Source organism: Dryobates pubescens, chromosome 17 (genome assembly GCF_014839835.1).
Source record: "Dryobates pubescens isolate bDryPub1 chromosome 17, bDryPub1.pri, whole genome shotgun sequence".
Taxonomy (NCBI): Eukaryota; Metazoa; Chordata; class Aves; order Piciformes; family Picidae; genus Dryobates; species Dryobates pubescens.
In genome coordinates, this window is record NC_071628.1 from 14,195,959 (window position 1) to 14,217,041 (window position 21,083).

A 21,083-nucleotide genomic window follows, 5' to 3' on the forward strand; every position below is an offset into this window, starting at 1 on the left:
GTGTTGGATGATAGGTTGGACTTAATGATCTTTTCCAATGGTCTTTTCCAACCTGGTTAATTCTATTCTATTCCATTCCATTCCATTCCATTCCATTCCATGAATGTGCATACACTAGTACTGACAATGCCTCTTACAGAGCTATCACAATACCAAACACTCAGTCTGCAGACAAATTTGAGTCACTGCAGTAATCACACTGAAGGATATGCATCAAGTGGTAGCTCAGAGATTAGATCTAAGCTACTGTATTTTTTACAGTAACAATATAAAAACAGAGTAGAAGGCAGGATAACCAGACATGCACAAGGTAAAATATTAGGGACCTTTTTTTGTAGGGTTTCTGGCTAATGAACTAAGAGTTGTGATAGACTGTACCTTCCGGTATTTTTTCCTTGCTAGATATCCTCTTGTATAAGCTTGAATTGTTACAGCAGCCACATGGATGAGCTGGCAAAGTCTACGGACCAGGAAACCCCGGCAGTGTTTCTGAATAATTATAGCTGCCCATGTTTGCTTCAGAGCTCTTGCAGTTATAGCTTGCCTTAATTCAAAAGACAATGTTTATTTACATCACATTAGATTTCTCATGTTCCTTCCCTCAGTCACAAAAACCACACACAAAAAAGACACAGAAGAGATTGAAAACAGGCACGCACTATCTAAAAACGTTGAAAGTCTCCTTCTCTGGAGACTTTCAAAACCTGCCTGGATGTATTCCTGTGTGGACTACCTTAGGTGATCCTGCTTTTGGCAGGAGGGTTAGACTCAACGGTCTCTAGAGATCCCTCTCAAGCTCTAACATTCTGTGAAAACAGCTATTTCTTCAATCAGAGCAAAAGAGATTACTTTATCCACAAACTCTGAATCTGTTCCACAAGCAATTTTTCTGATGGTCTCTTTCTGAAGATTGCAAGACCTACATGGAGCCATCTTCCTCTCAGTCTGCTCCGTGAATGACTAGTGCAGTTTCTCTGCTGCATAACTCCCTCCTCACAGTGATTCGGATGCACTAATTTGTAAATCCTTGTAAATTGCTCTTCCTTTCTGCTACCTTATTTCTTCTTTGGCTCTGAAGGTGAGCAGTAAGCCCAAACTGACAGCTGCCTCATATACCCCTAGCTAAGGTCTGAGCATACCAAGGAGAAAGGCCTCTCAGGAGTCTGTCAGACCAAGCGTGAAAGCTGCTAGAGTACTTTCTTTGTGTCAGCTGAATAACATAATTACAATCAAGAGGAAATAGAAGCACAATCTGAAGTGCTTTTTCATGACAGCTACACTTCCAAATTAGCGCTGGGCACCAGTCTGACCTCCTGCATCCCTTCCGGCACACCCTAAGAACAGACTCGTTTCTCAGCCACAAGTACCGTACAGTCCGCTGCCCCCGGAAGTACTGCTGGATCGTGACAGCTGCTTGCTTCACGCGAAGGAACCTCCTGCGCTGCAGCCAGCCTCGGATGCACTTCTGGATCGTGATGCACGCGTGCCTCAGCTTATCTGAGCGGAGCTTTTCTAAGTAAGCAACCTGTCCTGCTCTGAAGAAAATCTTTGTTCTCCCAAACTGGTACTGGTTACAATCCTGAAAGAAAAGAAAATAATAGGTGTATTTTCCGCTTATTATTTGTAGAGCAGACATTCTCTTCCTTTCATAAATTGTCACTGTAGCCAAGTAACTGAAATGACATGTTTTTGCTAAAAAAGAATGTCCTCCCGTGTATGGGAGGAAAAATCTACTTAGCAGGACAGAACCAGAGAATTATGGGCAGAGTCATTTAGTAAGTCCAAGTGCCAGGATCTACACATTGGCCACAACAACCCTGCGCACTGCTACAAGCTGGGGTCAGAGTGGCTGGAGAGCTGCCAAACAGAAAGGGACCTGGGGGTACTGGTTGACAGCTGGCTGAACATGAGCCAGCAGTGTGCCCAGGTGGCCAAGAAGGCAAATGGCATCCTGGCCTGCATGAGGAATAGTGTGGCCAGCAGGCACAGGGAGGTCATTCTGCCCCTGTACTCAGTACTGGTTAGGCCACACTTTGAGTATTGTGTCCAGTTCTAGGCCCCTCGTTTTAAGAAGGATATTGAGACACTCGAATGTGTCCAGAGAAGGGCAGTGAGGCTGGAGAGAGGCCTCAAGCACAAGCCCTGTGAGGAGAGGCTGAGGGAGCTGGGGTTGCTTAGCCTGGAGAAGAGGAGGCTCAGGAGAGAACTTATTGCTCTCTACAACTACCTGAAGGGTGGTTGTAGCCTGGAGGGGGTCGATCTCTTCTCCCAGGCAACCAGCACCCGAACAAGAGGACACAATCTCAAGCAGCACCAGGGGAAGTTTAGGCTCAAGGTAAGGAGAAAGTTCTTCACAGAAAAAGTAATTGGCCATTGGAATGTGCTGCCCAGGGAAGTGGTGGAGTCACCGTCCCTGGAAGTGTTCAAGAGGGGATTGGACATGGCACTTGAAGCCATGGTTTAGTAGTCATGAGGTGTTGGGTGATAGGTTGGATTTGATGATCTCTGAGGTCTTTTTCAACCTTATTGATTCTATGATTACATCTAAAAATCACATCCTACTGATCTCAAATTAAAGGGAGAATTTGGACTTATCATCACAGCCTTGAAAGGAACCTCTTCATCCCCCACCACAAGTCTGGTTCCTTGAAATCAACACTACCTTCTGGTACACATGACTGGCCTTGAATCAGTGAGCTGTATGAATAAAAACTCAGGGGAGAAGCTGCTTTTAAGCTCAGGCTCTCACTCTTGGCCTGTCCTGGAGTTATGCTGCAAGTACACCCGTGTTTGGTCTTTCTCATCCCAGTCTGATCTCAGTCCTGATATGTGGATTTGAATCATTGACTTTGCTTGGACCAGCCTCACCATGACAAGCTTGTCTAAGAAATAGGAGCCACATGCAAAACGGTGCACTTTTAGAACAGTTTTCCAATGTGTGGTATGCCATCATCAAAAGTCCTCTTGTATCTTCAGCCTCCTAATACTTGGCAGATGTATACCATTTGCTGCTCACTAGTTTAAAAATACAGGTTAGAACATCTTCCAAGTGAGGACGTTAAGCACAGAGAGGTTACATCACCTGTCTGCTGCCACATGGCTCACAAGCCTGTATGCAACATACTACATCAGGCAAGACAGCAAAAATGCAAATATCTTCCCTGTTTGAGAAGTGAGATGCTACCCTTGGCTAAAGAGACCTTTTATTAAGAGTCAAAGCTCAAACACAGAAAGGGTCAGTGCACACAAACTGACCTGGATTAGCCGCTGCAAAACAGTCTTGCAAATCTGTTTCTTATCATTTATGGAGAGTTCCAACTGTGTCATGAGAATGCTGTAACGGCTGAAAAACTCTATGTAAGTCCACCTGGAAAATTAAAAGTTAGCAAATACATTTAGTGTAAGAGACCCCTAAGTAATTTTAGACATACAGAGGTCAACTGCTATCCCTACCTGGATGGGTAGCTCTGTGCGCTAATTCGAATAGTTTCCAGAACACCACAAGCTCGCAGTTGCTGAGCAACTCTTTTTGAATCAAACCTAAAAAAGCAGAGATATGTTTTACATTTTGGATGGGTTTGGCATGCTATAACAACTAGAACCATTCTACTAGCTGGATTTATATTTCTGCCACAGGACACAGAGCTCTGTGCTTTTTATATGGTGTCTTACTTGGGGTTTCTTTGTTTGAATATGTGACAGGGAGTATCTGGGTTTTCATTTTCTTCCTCAAAACAAAAGGAAGAGTATTTATTTCTCTTTTATGAAAAAACAGGTTTCCTGTCAATATTACCTGTGACAGTTCCTATCAGCAAGTGGCAAAGAATTGTGCTACATTCAGTACAAAATATACACAGAAATAAATCCCTTCAGCAGTCTACTGGGCAGAAACTCTCTAAGTACTCTTTAGCACACTGATAGTGAATAAACCAGGATTTGCTCGTGAATATCTGAGTTCAAGATTATCAACACAAGGCATGCAAAGACCCTTTCTGATTCCAGAACAGAGCTGATATGCCCAGAGTACTATACTACAGTGTTGATCCAGCACTAGCTAAGAGACCTGGCCTGGCTGACAGGTTCTTTCACAACTTATAGTACACTTTACCAGGCTAATTCAAACATGGTTTTACATTACCCAAGCTGTTTTCCCCCCTCATAGCTATTACACAGAATAATGTCTCACTGCAGTGAGAGTATAACAGTGTTTTGCATTGAGAGATTTTGTCTGGCTCCAAGAAAATGAGCTAAGACTCTTAAAAAAAAATAAATCAATACAGAATCAAAGTTTGCCTCTTCCCTCATTCTCAGCTATGATACAAGCTTTGATTTTATTTGTTGGTATACTACCTTTCAGCTGAAAGCTAGAACTGCTTTCCAACAACTGAAAACTAGAGTACTTCCATACTTCTGCCCATAAAACAGACTGATAGCTGAAGCAAGGTTAACTCCTGCCTGCAAGTTAGTGGTTATCAATCTGGCCATGGGAATTATGCAAATTATCTGGCATACATAATTGTATTATAAGATTGAAATGACATAAAATTGTGGGAAAATTCCAAGGCTATGTTCAACATTACTCATACCTTTTCTGACTTCTGAAGATCTTCTAAATATTTCTGTGAGCAAAAGAGAATCTGACAAAGAAAACGGCAATGGCTTTTATCCCCTAAATATAACTTGGTGCTAATCCATGCTGTACAAGAGCAAACACACCTATACAACCTATCCATCAGCTGCAATCAAAGGTGAGGAGCCTTTTCCCTAAAAATATCTATGTCAAATGCACAAACAGTAATATCCAACCCATAAAATGTTAGGATAATAAAGATGTTTTTAAGGCATCAAAAGTGATTATGGAATGATTCTGTTCTTGTAAGATGACAATATTAATTTTTTACATCATCTGTCTTGAAAGGAGAAATATGTTCTGTGTGAGAAGATGTGCAACAATAGGAATTTAGCTTGCTGACATGTAGCTACTGTGCAATAGAAAAATATTCTGAATTTGAAAGGCAATGCAACAGCTCAAGACCACTGACATACTTACTCAAAAGGCAATTTCTCATCATTTGGCTTTATGCATCGTACATAATGAGGGGTGGTTGCATTGAGTGTCGCCATCAGTAAAGACAAAGAACTCCGAAACTAGAAAATACCAGACACAACAGTTTGCTAATGAAACATTAACATCTCATTAAAAGGTCAAACCTTGAGTTTTTAGATTATTTGTTAGGTTTTGGCTACATACTAGGAGGTTTTCTTAGGGTTTAGATCTTAAACACAGGAAATTTACCAGCCCTGCTCTACTTAACAGTTTCTTGCATACAAAACACAACTCCTTATACTCAGAACTGGAGCACTGCACTGTGGCTGGCTCCTGCTGTTCTGAACAGCCCCCCAAGAATAGTCACAGAGTACAGTAATGTAGTCTCAGACTGCCCAGTCTGCCCTCCTGAAAGCCTGAGCATTACAGAAGAGCACATTTATGTAGTACCTTACTGCCAACAGTCAGCCGGAGCTGTTTGTTAGGTGCCTTGAGAACAGGTCTTGCAGATTTGATGTTTATAGTTGAACTGAAAGGTGAAATGGACACTGGATTGTCTTGAAAAAAATTTGCACACAGATGAAACTAAAAGTGTGGTGAAAGAATCACAGTTAAATACTGTGCAACTGTAATAGCATTTAAACAAAACTACATTTCCCATTTACATAAACTGCATCTTAACGCTTAGGCCAGGTACTGCAGGACATGGAACTGGATCTTTGAGCCACAAACAAAAAACATCTGGATCTTTGAGCCACAAAAAAAAACCAAAATACCCCAAACCCCAGAAAAAACCCAGCTGCAACTATTCTGAGTCTGTTGTGAAGCACTTAAATATTTCACAGACAAATGACTGTTAAGTAGGCCTGCAAAAGCTACTTCAGTATGAACAAACATGGACACAAATACAGAATGAAAAGTAAGACCTCTTAAGGTCGTATTTTCACAATATTTAAATTAAATTAAGAATATGGGGTTTTGTCAGATTAAATTATTAGTAATCCTGAAGTCTCAAGATGGTAGACTTGAAAGAGACTGGGCCTTCAGGCAGATGGTAAGTGGCAGGCAGATACAAGACATCTGATGTTTTCCCTTCCCTGGTATTCTCTTAATCACTTTTGAAGAATAAACACAGGCAGCTGTTAATGATAAACTACCCATCAAAGCTGCATGTAATGACTATAGGGAAGGAAAAAAGAAAAGGGAAAAAGGAAAAGGAAAAGGAAAAGGAAAAGGAAAAGGAAAAGGAAAAGGAAAAGGAAAAGGAAAAGGAAAAGGAAAAGGAAAAGGAAAAGGAAAAGGAAAAGGAAAAGGAAAAGGAAAAGGAAAAGGAAAAGGAAAAGGAAGAGGGGGGAAAAAGGAATAATAAAAAGGAAAAGAAAAAGTGCCTTTTTCAGTTAAAAGGATTCCAAAATGGAGATACTAAGAAAGTAAACTACTAACATAACTAGCAAAGTAAATGCACAAAATGCACATGTATGGGAAAAGATGAATACTGTGTTTTCCATCTTGTATGTTATTCTGACATTAAAATACCCACTTGTACAACACTAATAAAAATCAAGATTGAACTAATTAATTCAACCAATTAAAAAAAAAACTTTTAACAGGACAAATATTTTAAAATCAGCCCTGAATGAACTCCAGAAAAATCAAGTATTCAAAAAAGTAGTAATTACTGATTGCTCACAAACCTTGCTGTCTTTCAAGATTTCGATCAATACTTCATGTACCGTATCTCTGTTTTTTTCCAGAAATCCTTCACATTTATATTCTACCTGTGCCAAAGGTGGAATCATTAACTTTTCAGGAATGCATGAACCATTAGCAAAACAGTAACTCTTTACTCTCTAAACTGTGGTGACCAACAGCTCTTCATTAGTCTTAAACATGCTGTCTTCAACTCCGCTTTTCCCAATTTCATTATGGTAAGAACATACATCCTACAAACTTTGAAGTAGGACAAACTGTCATAATCTACTATCAAACATAATTTCCTTCCATCTTCATCAGGCATTTCTTTCTTGCTTTCCTCATTATTCTGTTATTTCAACTCAAAATATGAAAAAAGAAAAAAGAAAAGAATACTCCATGTGAAATGTGAATAACTGAGATCAAAATGTGTACGGACTACAACCTTAAACATTTCATTTATACACTGTACTCTTTTCCTGCCTCTTTATCTTCATGGTTGATTTTCATGCTCTCAAATTACCTTAAGCACTTCTTATATTTAAATGGCACATTACACACAGTACTGCCAACAAGTAAATATTACTAGCTATTGAAAAAACTACTTTACAGAAGCTCCAAATAAGCATGGTTAGTGTTTCCTCAGTTTCCTAAGTCTGATTCTTTTCTGAATGAGCTACTGCTGGAAACAGGGTGAAATAATACTGAGTTATTTACACTCTACCTTATCAGCGAAGTGTTGAATAATGAAAGACGTGTTTGACATCCTTGGCTTTTCAAAGAGTGCATTCTTATTGACAAAATTATTATATAGTTTCTGAAGCCAGTTTTCATCTGTTCCATGAGGTAACTGTAAAAAGGATAGGGGCAATTTCCTCAACAAAACTATTGGACTGTTAAAAACAACGAGACTGTTTACTATAAATACTGTCTGAATAAAGCATCTTTGGCGAGTTATGACACCTGGTAATAAGCAGCTTTTGTCTTTTTGGACCAGCCAGTGGCTCCTTGTGGCAAAGGATTTCAAGAAAGGTCATACTAATCCACAAATCTGCTGAATAGTTAATTCTCTGATGAATCCAGAATCATTTTGTCCTGAGAGGATGCTACCTGCCATCATGGACAATCTCACCCCTGAGAATGCCAATAAACAGAATAACAGATAAGATAATGTTTTAAGGAATATTCCCTAATTTCACCTGTATTACTCCATGGTTTGCCTTCTGAGAAGTACAACTTGCCAATATCACCAAAACACCTTTTAGAGACCATTCTAACAGGGCTCACTTTCCCTTGCCCTGTTCTTCACCAAGAAATCTACTTTGATAGGTTTGGAAGCCTAAGGGAGCTATGTATGTCTAACATAGAATACATAGAATACATAGAATAAACCAGGTTGGAAGAGACCTTCAAGATCACCGCGTCCAACCCATCAACCAATCAAACACCACCCAAACAACTAACCCACGGCACCAAGCACCCCATCAAGTCTCCTCCTGAAAACCTCCAGTGATGGCGACTCCACCACCTCCCCAGGCAGCCCATTCCAATGTGCAATCACTCTTTCTGTATAGAACTTTTTCCTAACATCCAGCCTGAACCTCCCCTGGCGCAACCTGAGACTGTGTCCTCTTGTTCTGGTACTGGCTGCCTGGGAGAAGAGACCAACATCCGTCTCTCTACAACATACAACACACACACACAAAATAGATTCACAAATTGCTATATTCAGGAAAGAGCATGGAGATAAAAAGAAGCAAGGTTGAAGAAGAAAAAGCAAAGATGTTGATTAGGTGCATTCAAAGAGAGTTTCTAAAAAAGGAAAGGAACACTGGCTTTTTGGAGCAAAAATAGTGATTTGTGGAAAAACTGAATTGCAGAAATACTGGTGGAAGAGACCCCTGGGTAGTCCAAATTCATGCATGGAGCAACAATACCACCATCATTAGATCAAGCTGTTGTTCAAACTCAAATCCAGAAAGCACCCAATGATTAGGACACCCCAAAGCCCCTCTGCTTCACCTGTTCTAGTACTGCACTGCACTCAGAATGAAGTGAACTAGTTGCTGAGTTAGGTTCCAGGAAAAAATCTAGTTTTAGGTTCTTAAGAGAAAAATAGACTAAGTGGCTTACAACTAAAATTACCAAATAGAGGGCAAATGCTAACATTCCTTTTATGAGAAAACTGTTATACTTCCCATTTAAAAGGACAAAAGATGGATTACAAGCCTCAGTTGTAAAGATCTATAATAGTTTGTTTATGAACTCCAAAGAGAAGAATTCTTAAATTACCAAGCATTCTTCATCCAGAAGTTCTAAAATTCCCATTTTAGCTTCAATTAGGTCAATGACAGGCTGGTTGTCATAGAAGTCTATTAAAGTCCATGGGATATCTTCCTTCATATATTCTTCTTGTTCAAGTTTAAAGACATGCTGGGCATGAGAAAGTATAAAAAATGTGAAGGTTACAATTAAGGAAGAAGAGAAATACAATATGTACATCTGTGTGGATCACAGGAAGTTCTACCTAAACATAAGGAAAAACTTTTTCACTGTGAGGGTAACAGAACACTGGAACAGGCTTGCCTAGAGAAGCTGTAGAGTCTCCTTCGCTGGATTCCAAACCCACCCGGACGTGTTTCTGTGTGACCTGCTCTAGGTGATTCTGCTCTGGCAGGAGGGTGGAACTCGATCTTTCGAGGTCCCTTCCAACCCCTAAAGTTCTGTGATTCTGGGACACCAAATATTTACATATTTTGTAGTATACTACACGTCTGTGTTCTAAAAGAGCAAACTCAGAAATGTTCATTTACATGTGTGTGCATGTATAAATAAAATATGTGTATCTTTTTCTGCATAGTCATTACCTAGAAATAGCCTTTAGTCAAGTATGAATAGCATTTGCTAACATGCATTATGGACAACCTCAAAACTGAAGCAAAGTAAGACAAATAATTATAGCAAATGAAACAACATACCAGGTTAAATTGCTGCTGCAGTTTTTCATTAGCATAATTGATGCAAAACTGTTCAAAACTGTTCACATCAAATGTTTCAAAGCTGAAACACAAGTCAAATACGAAACAGATAATCCCTTGACACGTAGAGACAAATGTCAGTATCCTTTGAAGACACTATTCTAGTATTTCTAAGAAAATTAAACAGCCTTATGACTAAAGGAGCTGCTAAGGCATTTTAAAACTTCCTTAGAAGTTAATGTTACCAGACATAAGAGAGATTTAAAAGAATTCCAGAGTTAAATCTCAAAGAATCATATTAAAAGTTAGATCCAATATTTATAATTTATAATTTATATTTTATATATATAATTATATATATATAATATATATTATATATAATTATTATATTTATAATTTATAATTTATATTTATATTTATAATTGCTGAACATTTTCACTACTCTGGATGCTAAAGAACTCACGTAACTGTGACCTTCTATTGAAAAAAATCCCTCCAAATTCATTAGAAGCACTAATTGAGAAGTGCCTCTTAAGGACTCCAAAGAAAAGGCACAATTTACAAGTAAATTTATTTCCCAAGATAGTCTTACCCATAAATGTCCAAAACACCAATAAAAGTATGTTGCTTGCCAGGGAACTGCAAGGCTTGGTTAATTTTTTCCACGATAAAGTCAAATAAATGAGAATAGATCTTCTTTGCCAAGGCATCCCTGGCATTAACAGACTGAGCTCTTGTCATTGGCTTTATTACAGTCTCCGAGGTAGTGATAATCTTTCGGTGGCACAACCATTGTGCCATTTTATCACACTTTAACTCCAGAAGTTCACAGAATATGTTGAGATGTTTATCTTCCAGCTTCAAAGAAAACAAATAAATACTATTATATTACACCTAACAGTTTAGCTGTTGCTTAGACAGCGAAATCCTGACATCACTGACATCAAACTATGACTTTTATTTTTAGATAAGACAAGGGGCTCTGTTCGCTTCTTGGCTTGGCTAAGTATCAAGAAGAGCTCAAGCAAACAATACTGGATACAGCTACTGAGATAGGAGAGAAAAGACTTAACTGGATGAGATGCTTAGGATTAAGACACTGAAAGAAAAAGTTACTTTCTGTTTAGGTGTCCTTACTGTATGGACTTGCATAGTCTGCTGGGACACTGAGCAGCTTTGACAGTGCTGCTTCCTCTGTCCTACACATAGTCCCACTTGGCTTTTCCAACAACTGTGAATCAAATGGGGCTCTCTTAGCCACATTTTGCCTTTTGTTCAGACTTTCTGAACTTGGGCATGAAACAGAATTCACATGAACACTCATCGTGATTCTATACAGATGAAGATGGAGAAATCTCTCAAGTTTGGTACACCAGATTTAATGCCAATCTAAGCCCCAGTTAGGAAACAAAACTACTGCTAAAAGACTTCCAGCATAGAATATAAAGGAAAATGCTGGTATCTGAATGAGCTACTTCCTTACACTGATGGATGCTCTTTCATCTCCAACAGCAGCTATTTTCACATTGCCCAAGTGTAGGATTGCTGCCAGCATTTTAAATACATCCATCTGAAAATCCCCCTTCAGACCTAAAAAAATAATAATTCTTGATTATTTAAAATACTCACAAACAGTACAACTAATTAAACAGCACAACTAATTAACCAGCACAGTGCTGGACTACTTGCCTTTTGCATAGCAAAGAACTGTAGAGCATCTTTGCATACTACTATGCAAAGCCTTGGTTCTGCCTGCTTTTTGCCTCTCTGATCTGATGAGAGATTAGGCATAAATCCCCATGCCTTCCCAAGTGCCAGCTGGAGTCTGATTCAGCTTTCATATAAGCCAGATAGGGGCAAAGAAGAAAGAAGCTTCCAAATCTAGTTCTGTCACAGCATATTAGCTTAAGGGTTTCCAACTAAAACAGTTCTATCATTCTATGAGTCTAAGACTCCAGCCTCAGTGATTCTGACCCCAAACAATGAACACTAATTGCCAACAGCCATTTACTCTTGCCTATTACTTTTAAAACAGATCAACAGTGCAATGGATGAACTATGAAATAATTTATTTTGGTAATTACTGCTAATGTTTTAGACAGTTCAGAAACAACCCACCTCTGCCCATTTCAGGGGAAAAAAAAAAGGCAACCTATATTTAAATCTACTGCAAATGTATCTCCAAGAATTTACCAAGTAAGGCAAATGTCTTCTGAGTCTCCACCATATTTGCTCTGTCATCAATTCCTTCTATTACTGTGCTGCCACCCATTCTTGTGTAGTTAAATTCTTCTGCATTTCCTATGAATGAGAAGTAAAACTTGCAATGATAGAAAATTCAGGACAGGGGATAGCCACTTGTTAAGGACTCTTGTAACACCAGAAGATTAAAGATGCTGTCAGACAGGAGCTCTTCAGCAATGAGTTGGAGGTCCTCTTATTCTGAGAGGAATCCATGTGCCTCACTCAGTTAAGCTGACACAAATTACTATTTATAATGCCTAGCAATCTTAATAGTTGATCTAATAGAGCAACAGGAATGAGATGAAGTAAATATATACCCAAGGTCTGCTTCTCCCAGGTGGCACTAAAGTTTCTCTGTAGATAAATGAATCAAACCCCGGAACTACCATTATTGCCTCTGTCACTACAGAAAGTATTAGAATAAGATTTTCTAAGACACTTATGTACTTGATCATGCACTATTCAGGTTACTAGGGATTTGCTACTAAGTTCAATACAAGGAGGATTAATAGCTAAGTGATTTAACGATGCATGTCCCATTGTAAGACTGTGAGATTTATGCTATGGAGCACTTAACAACCTAGCATTTAAAAAGGCAGTCTTCAAAATACTGCACTGAAAAAAATGAAGAGTAGGTATTTTCTTGAGACTTACCTAATTTAAGGTGCTTAAATGCAGGTTGCATAGCAGATGCACACAACTGATAAAATATATGGTAGTTTCTCTCACTCTCTGACTGTTAATTAAAGCAAAGCCCACCATTACAGAAAGAAACAAAACAACAAGCACAAAAACATTTAATATGCAGCATTGCTTTAAATAGTTACTAACAATTCTGCTGCAATACAGTTTAGCAAAGAAATTGCCCAGTGTTAAAATGCTGTATCTGAGACTTCAACAGCAGCTCTCAAAGTGATAAATTCAAGTACACTGTACTTCCATTACCCATATGTTGTGTTCTCTCCCCAAGGCTAATAATTTCTTCAGCTTAAAAAACCATCTACTAATCAGAACTGACAAACACTGTAATGAACAACTGTGTAGGAGTGCCAGCTGAAACACTCCCCCGTGGTAACTCAGAAAACTCTCAACTATTTCCAAACTATCCTTCATGCAGTAGATACAGGGAAGCATTCTTTCAAGTACCCAAAAAGTTATATTAGAACTGAAATGGAAAACTTTGTAAAAGCAGTTTTATAAAATTAAATGCTTCCTTTAGTAGACTATCACACCTATGCTCTGACACCGTGATGAATCACATGCAACAAGCCTGACCATGCAAATTTTCAGCTAGTTTTTACCAAAACTCTCTCTGCCCTACTCTATAGGCTGCTCTTTTCCAGATAAAATTGGCATGTGTTAATGCTGTGACTGAAAAGCCACAGATTCCTCAAATACTCCTTTGCACTTATCTCACAGAACTGTCCTGCAGATACATCCTCCACTTAAGACAAGGCAGAACTTGGAACAAATTAGTGTCTTGAAATAAGCAAGATTAGCTCCTATTAAAAAAAATAACCCAAATGATGTTTAGAAGCACCATGCAGAACATCACATCACATGTTCTGTATGAAACTACTAAAGGATAGTACATGAGTAGCTATGCTGACATTGCTCTTAACTTTATTTCACCAACCTGAAAGACAACTCTGGATTTCTCAAGCAGGTACGTTCTCATGTTAGCTCCAATGATTTGGTAACTTTGATCAAAGCTGATTTCAGTGTATTTTCCAAATCGACTGCTATTATCATTCCGTGTGGTTTTTGCGTTGCCAACAGCCTACAACAATTATTTAAACCTTTAGAATCTGTTTTGGTTGCATTTTTAACAAAAGTAATTTGGTCAAAACACAACTCAGCTACAGGTTCCTAAAATCAAAGGCGCTCACACATCAATCTCAGCACTGAGCTGTGAGATTTAAATTCGGAGGCCCAAATTTGAAGATAAGCTTTAAGTCAAATAGTAAAACACTACATAAACTGAGAACTGAAGAAACTAGGTTTTCCCACCAGAAGGAACCTTAACAGGTTTCTATTCCTATTAATAAAAAACCCAATTTGATTGATAATGTTTCCTCATCATTTAATTAATGAGCTGTGATCAGATAAAACTCTGGAGGCAAACTAGTCCCTCCAAACCACCACTGGTAAATTAGGCAGAACCTAGGTGTTTCTGAAGCGAGTGCCTCCTTCCATCAGTAGCATTCAGAAGTTAACTCTCTAATTTAGATATCTAACCTCTAACTGGGCTGCATCAAGAGAATTGTGGCCAGCAGGTCAAGGGAGGTGATTCTCCCCCTCTACTCAGCTCTGGTGAGACCCCACGTGGAGTACTGCATCCAGTTCTGGAGCCCCCATTACAAGAGGGATATGGACGTGCTGAAACGTGTTCCAGAGAAGGGTCATGAGGATGATCAGAGGGCTGGAGCACCTATCCTATGAGGACAGACTGAAAGAGTTAGGGCTGTTCAGTCTGGAGAAGAGAAGGCTCCGAGGTGACCTTATTGTGGCCTTCCAGTATCTGAAGGGGGCCTACAAGAAGGCTGGGGAGGGACTTCTTAGGATATCAGGTGGTGATAGGACTAGGGGAAACAGAATGAAGCCAGAGGGGGTGAGATTCAGACTGGATGTGAGGAGGAAGTTCTTCACCATGAGAGTGGTGAAACCCTGGAATGGGTTGTCCAGGGAGGTGGTGGAGGCCCCATCCCTGGAGGTGTTTAATACCAGGCTGGATGAGGCTCTGGCCAGCCTGATCTAGTGTGAGGTGTCCCTGCCCATGGCAGGGGGGTTGGAACTAGATGATCCTTGTGGTCCCTTCCAACCCTGACTGATTCTATGATTCTAACTCAGGTAGCTCCCACTGTTCTTCCCTTGACGAGTACAAACTTGACAGATTCTCTCCAAACCTTACCTCAGTTATTGGGTTGGAAGCCAGCACTTTATCCTCCACATGTGCATTGCTGCTTGACTTACTCACAGTGGCAAAGTATCTCATTGTGTATCTTGCAGACACAGTCTTTCCAGCTCCTGATTCTCCACTGACTATAATAGACTGATTTTTGTTATTTCTGAAACCAAATAATCAAGACAGCTTCAATCAGACATGTCTAAAATTCATGTACAAATCTAAGAATTTACAGAAAATAAATGTATGAAAACACAGCTGTGGTCAATTCTCCTACCAGTTCCACCATTCAACTGTTCTTCTCTTACTCCTCTTTGGTTGTAACCTCTAGGATGATGTCATTGCTATTCACACAGCTAAGACAGTGTTTTGCCCTTCATCAAGCATGAAAATAGGTAAGAGCTCTAAAAATCCCTCATCTGGTTGTGGAATGACTCCTCTTCTACCCTTCAGAGGTATTCTTAATAACCAGTGGCACATACAAGGCTAAATTAAATGACAACTAACATTAACTGCCACTAGACTTCAATTGTTATTTATGGACACTGAACAACATACTGGACCTTGCCATTTGCTTGTATGCTTCTTCTGCCACAGCAAATATATGTGGATCCATGTCCCCCATGTTTTGCCCACTGTATGCATGGATAATAGCATCTCCATATATCGGCAACTGTTTATAGGGGTTTATTGCAACCAAAATAATTCCTAAAAGAGTAGACAAAACAAAACCAAAACAAAACCAAAATGTAGGTTAGTTGAATGAAATGCCAGTTTCAACAACACAGGTTAAACTGACACAAAGTAGCAATATTTTCTAAACTAGGCAGGAGACTCTGATCAACAGACAACTCTACACTGGTACAAAAACAACTTGACATTGCACCAGCAATGTCATGTGGCCAAGGTGTATTAGAAGTGATTTGGTTAGTAGGTTGAGAGAGGTTCTCCTCCCTCTCTGCTCTGACCTGGTAAGGCTGCATCTGGAATATTGTGTCCAGTTCTGCACTCCTTCAGTTCAAGAAGGACCTCAGGGAGCTGCTTGCAAGAATCCAATACAGAGCTGCAAAAAACTATTAAGGGCGTGGAACAGCTCCCTTATGAGGAAAGGCCAAGGGAGCTGGGGCTCTTCAGCCTGGAGGAGACTAAGCGGTGACCTCATCAATGTTTATAAATGTATAAAGGGTGAGTGCCAAGAGGATGGAGTCAGGTTCTGCTCGGTGATGCCCGATGACACGACAAGGGGCAATGGGTGGAAGCTGAGGCACAAGAAGTTCCATGGAAACAAGAGAAAAAAATTTTTCACTGTGAGGGTGATGAAACACTGGAACAGGTTTGCAGAGTCTCCCTCTGTGGAGATACTCAAAACCTGCCTGGATGTGCTCCTGTGTGATCTGGTAGGTGACCCTGCACTGGCAGGGGGTTTGGACCAGATGATCTTGCAAGGGCCCTTCTAGCTCCTAACATTCTGTGATTCTGTAACTTGAATGACATAAAACATTGCTCACATCGTACAGGAAACTAATCCAAGATTTTAAGGTTCTAACACTGTTTTTAAACCTTGCATTGTACTTTGCTTACCGCTATAGGTGTAGATAAGCTTCGACTCCACAAAACGAACTTTCAGATTGTGTAGAACAGCTGGGTCATGGAGATAACTAAGTGCAGTGAGATCATTTTCACCAACAAGGATGTCAGGATTTCGCAGGGGTGGCAAAGCAGCTGGATCAACAGGATAATTCAGTTCCTGTCCACCAAAATTAGTTGAAATATCATTAAATGCATCATGTCTGCATAAACACAAATTGTTCTTCTACCTTTACACAAAGTTACAGGGTTGGTGGAGCCCTGTCTGATCTTGTATTCCATCCATTTTATAGATCCCACCAAACTTAGGGGATATTGATGAAAAAGGTAGACCCGCTAAAATTGAACAAAACACCTGGTCAGAACTTAAGCCAGCCTCAAAGGTCTCCTTATTCACAACCCCTCAGTTTCCATTACACAGTTTAAAACTCATTTCCAATTCTTGGAGCAAATCCATTTAACCATACATTTAACAATTGTCTTTACAGACTAGGAATGCAGAAACATGGAAATAGTTTTCAAAGTACTGAATCTGTAAAGAACTCAGATACTAATGTTAACAGATCTTACACAAAGCGGCAGCTTGAGGGGAAACAATAAAAGCAACAGCTAGCTCTGTGAGAGAAAACTATGACTGCCTTGCACTTGTGATGTGCTTCAGCTTGAATTTCAAGTGCTTGTTTCAACACTGAAGTGTTCTTCAAGGTATCTGTTCTAAACTGATGTTATACACATTTTAGAACTGCACTCTTCATATTTTTAGATGACAGTTGTTGACAGTACAAATTTCAATACAATGCTGGTCACTGCAGGGTTAGCATAAAAGAAAATACAGTCAAGTCATATAGATCCCATAATGGGGACTCATTTTTCTACATAAAGGTATCTCAGCAAACTCTGGAATAAATAAGGCTTTATCTCCTTACAGTTCCATCTTCTAATTGCACAAAGAGAAAACGGTCTCCAGCTTTGTAGTTTTTTGTGATTTCTGCAGACTTCCAAACTTCTTCTTTATCAGGGATCCAAACCCGATTGTACTACAACAGAAAAACACAAGAATAGTTAGCTTAGCTAGTACCATAACACCAGACTAGCATAAAACCCCCAGTTTTCAAATGGCAAGCACAACCTAAAAGCTGAACTGGATGCCAGGACTTTTATACGGCATGCTACATTTTTGTGGTTTAGTTATTTTGCATGAAGGTAAAAAAAAAAAAAAAAAAAAAGTAGTAAAAAAAGGAGAAGGAAAAAGAAGAAGAAAAAAAAAGAAGAAGAAAAAAAAGAAGAAGGAAAAAAAGAAGGAAAAAAGGAAGAAGGAAAAAAGAAGAAGAAAAAAAAGAAGAAGGAAAAAAAGAAGAAAGAAATAAAAAAGGAAAAAAAGAAGAAGGAAAAAAAAGAAGAAGGAAAAAAAGAAGAAGGAAAAAAAAGAAGAAGGAAAAAAAAGAAGAAGGAAAAAAAAGAAGAAGGAAAAAAAAGAAGAAGGAAAAAAAAGAAGAAGGAAAAAAAGAAGGAAAAAAGAAAGAAGAGGAGTAGACTCATTAATCTCAGAAATGCCTATTCTGCTCCTGATTAGTGTAATCTCCAGCATGCAGAAAGGTGAACAAGGGCCAGACTGTTGCCAGGCTCTTCAAACCCTCTAACACCGAACAAAGAGAATAAAATACACTTAAGGCAGAGCCCTGATTTCTAGAAGATTTCAAATGAGCAAATACTAGAGAGAGCATCTTGTTTACTAGAATTTAGACAATCACTCCTTGAATTCAAGTATAGGATAATGAACTTAGAAAGCATTTTGCCACAGGCACAGATGTATACACAAGAAGGACTCTGCACAGTTAGCTTTGTTTTAATGGGAGTGAAATGCAATCTCCAGACATCCTTCCCTGTTCTAGGCAAACTTCAAACTACTGGCAGGTTTCTCTCTTCATAAGGCAACAGTTGCCTTAGCTGTGCTCAGTCCCAACAAGGTACTTCAGTTCTACCTTAAGAAGAAATAGTCCTTTCTAGAAGTATTTCTTTGCAATGGAAGCAGATGATTTACAATTTTTTTTAGGTATTTGAAGAACCAAGACAGAATTAGCTCTTGCCTTTTGAAGCATTAATGTTTGAATATGAATTACACTATTCAAGCCATCTTCTTCTCCTATGCCAAAGTTAAAATGCTGAAGCATTCCTCAATAGGATGCAACACGGCTGGCAACTTCAGTAAGCCAGGAATTTCTTCATTAATGTGGAGTGTGTCCTTCTCACCCTGTCAGGGTTTAACAAAGTGGCAGAATCCCTGGAAGCCTCCCTAATGCTCCCTAATGCATTAACAGACAGTTTTTATAACACTGAAATATTTTTTCATTCAGGGATTTGCAGTTTGAGACCACTTCTGATATGTCACCATCTTCCTTAAACCTTGGTGCAAAATAGTTTTATACTGTATAGTGTGCATCTCAGGTGGAAATGAAGATTACATCAAAGGCTACATTCAGGTGAACAGGAGGAAGGACAGTGATAGCAGAAAAAAGCCTGAAAATCATCAGTGCATGCTAGTACTGAGATTCTTATGGGCCACCCCTCCTCTAGTTTGTGCTAAAGTAACACCAGAGAGCACATAACCACGCAACGCCTACTTTCACAAGCAGCCATGGCATATAATCATCTTCCAACATCTTTCTGTTTTGATACCCAGAAACCTTCCTTTAATTCCTCTATCCTATTCTCTATTCTAGCTATATTCTGGTTAGTTTAAACAGACTGTTTAAATAAACCCATGAGAACTGACGCAGCTGCTTACTTGAAAAATTAACATTAGGCAAGGATTCAGGAAGTGTTAGCATACTCACATACCTTGGAGACTCACACACCTCCTCATTCTGGTGCTGCAGCTGCTGGTTTTTACACAAATTACTTTTCCCCCTCTCTAATTTGAAGGAAGCCTTGGAAGCTCCAGCAGATCCTCAGAACATCAGTCTCCACCCTGAGAACCTCACTGATCACACTATGAATGGTGCCTACAAACCACACTGTACCTCAGCAGTAGCTTTTTCAACTCTAACCCTTAAGGGTCAAGCTCAAAAAATTTAGGGTAAAAGGGACTTTCACAGAGACATTCTGCAGCTTAGCCTGGGTTGCTCAGTGTCCTCTCCAGCTGAGTTTTCAGTATCTCTAAGGATGAAGACTGATCTTTCTGGTCACCCATACACCAACCTGGCATGCATGTCAGGTGATGAACACTAGTTGAAACCTCAGAGATGTTTTCATGATACTTTTTTGCTGACACTTTCAGTGTGATGGCATTTTTTTGGTGCAGTATGCAAAATCACAAAGACCTTTTCTAAACACCACTAAACCATGATGATGACAATGTTTTCATCTATCTAACCAAAGGGAGAAAGCCTAGCTTCACAAGTATGTATTTAAATAGCAAATGATAGACATGACTAAACAAAACCAGTTTTAATTTTGCCTTTTCCACATATATCTGAGTATAAATTGACTTTTGTATCATTCCTACACTACGTTGATTTCTTGGCATATAAAAATTATCTATCCAGAGCTGTTAAACCGAATTCTCTATTTGCTGTTATTCCAAGTCAAGAGTATCACCACTAAATAGCCTTGAGGCATATAGTGTGTTCCCACGTAAGAACTTGAGCTGTACTAAGTGACAGACTAAATAAAGGAAGGAAAATGCAGGTGATCAAAGTACTGATTCGTCAGAAAAGGTCTACTGCAGTTCCAGGAGCCTCCATTGGCAAACGTATCCAGCCTACTGAAGTTCAATTTCTCCCAACCCTGCCTTACAAGTAAACAGAGAGTGCTCATTTTCGTATCAAGTTACACCCACACTCTTTCCTCCCCTTCACCTGACCAACATTCTTCCCGATTTAAAAGCCCCCATTTGTTCTTTCAGCTGCCCAGAGTGCGGTACCAACACAACAAATGAACAAATTCTGCAGCACCAGGCTAAATAAGAGTTCATTATGGCAGCTGGTTTTGCAATTAAAGAGATACAAGCTTACAAATTTGTAATAGAATCGTGTTATTTTTGTTATTCAAAGCTAAGCAAACAAGTGACATGTCACGACATTCTGGTGACTACAGGAAAAGTGGGAAAATTTGAGCAAAAAATACAGCAGCTGCACTAGGAAGGAAGAATCTTTGTTCTAGTGCCAAGTTGGGCCAAACATATTCAACAGTTGCATAACGAAAAGGGCCCGTGCACCCTAATTAAGTGGACAGGGAACTGCTGTTAAACTTCAGAACTGCCTAATCGCTGGCCAGCACATATCAGAAACCTGCACCTGAAGCCCAAAAGACTCAACAAGTATTTCGCTCAGAAAGAAATATCTTCCCATGCTGCCCTAGGATTTTATAGCTCCTCTGGTGTGCTCTAGCTCAGCTATGGCTGCAGGCGAAGCGCCCTTACGCAGAGGGGACACCTTCCCTCCTGCCTCAGGTCCGAACCAGCAAACCGTGTCAGGAGTACCAGCGCCTCAGCGTCCTGAGGCGCCGCCGCCGCAGCCCCCACAGCGCACCGAAAGCACAAGCCCGCTGCGGAGAGCCGGGCGTTACGCGCCGGGCCTGATCCCCCCTGCCCTTCGCCTCCCCATCCCGGGGCGGCGTGGACCCCTCGGCG

The 21,083-nt window shown here is 39.8% G+C and overlaps 1 protein-coding gene across 1 annotated transcript in view; it reads right to left on the reverse strand.

Annotated features, from left to right (window-relative positions):
- The window catches only part of MYO5C (myosin VC), a 41,140-nt gene that overhangs the window by 19,922 nt on the left and 135 nt on the right, over positions 1-21,083 (reverse strand). Inside the window, exons 2-20 of the mRNA XM_054168841.1 lie at positions 17,380-17,490; positions 16,448-16,613; positions 15,430-15,574; positions 14,873-15,029; positions 13,598-13,741; positions 12,616-12,697; positions 11,911-12,018; positions 11,201-11,307; positions 10,310-10,575; positions 9,718-9,799; positions 9,032-9,172; positions 7,464-7,589; positions 6,742-6,825; positions 5,498-5,632; positions 5,051-5,148; positions 3,454-3,540; positions 3,256-3,367; positions 1,368-1,579; positions 379-544 (exon numbers count right to left, since the gene is read on the reverse strand). Coding sequence (XP_054024816.1) covers positions 379-544; positions 1,368-1,579; positions 3,256-3,367; positions 3,454-3,540; positions 5,051-5,148; positions 5,498-5,632; positions 6,742-6,825; positions 7,464-7,589; positions 9,032-9,172; positions 9,718-9,799; positions 10,310-10,575; positions 11,201-11,307; positions 11,911-12,018; positions 12,616-12,697; positions 13,598-13,741; positions 14,873-15,029; positions 15,430-15,574; positions 16,448-16,613; positions 17,380-17,490 — 2,529 coding nt within the window. The remainder of the gene's footprint in view (positions 1-378; positions 545-1,367; positions 1,580-3,255; positions 3,368-3,453; positions 3,541-5,050; positions 5,149-5,497; positions 5,633-6,741; positions 6,826-7,463; positions 7,590-9,031; positions 9,173-9,717; positions 9,800-10,309; positions 10,576-11,200; positions 11,308-11,910; positions 12,019-12,615; positions 12,698-13,597; positions 13,742-14,872; positions 15,030-15,429; positions 15,575-16,447; positions 16,614-17,379; positions 17,491-21,083) is intronic.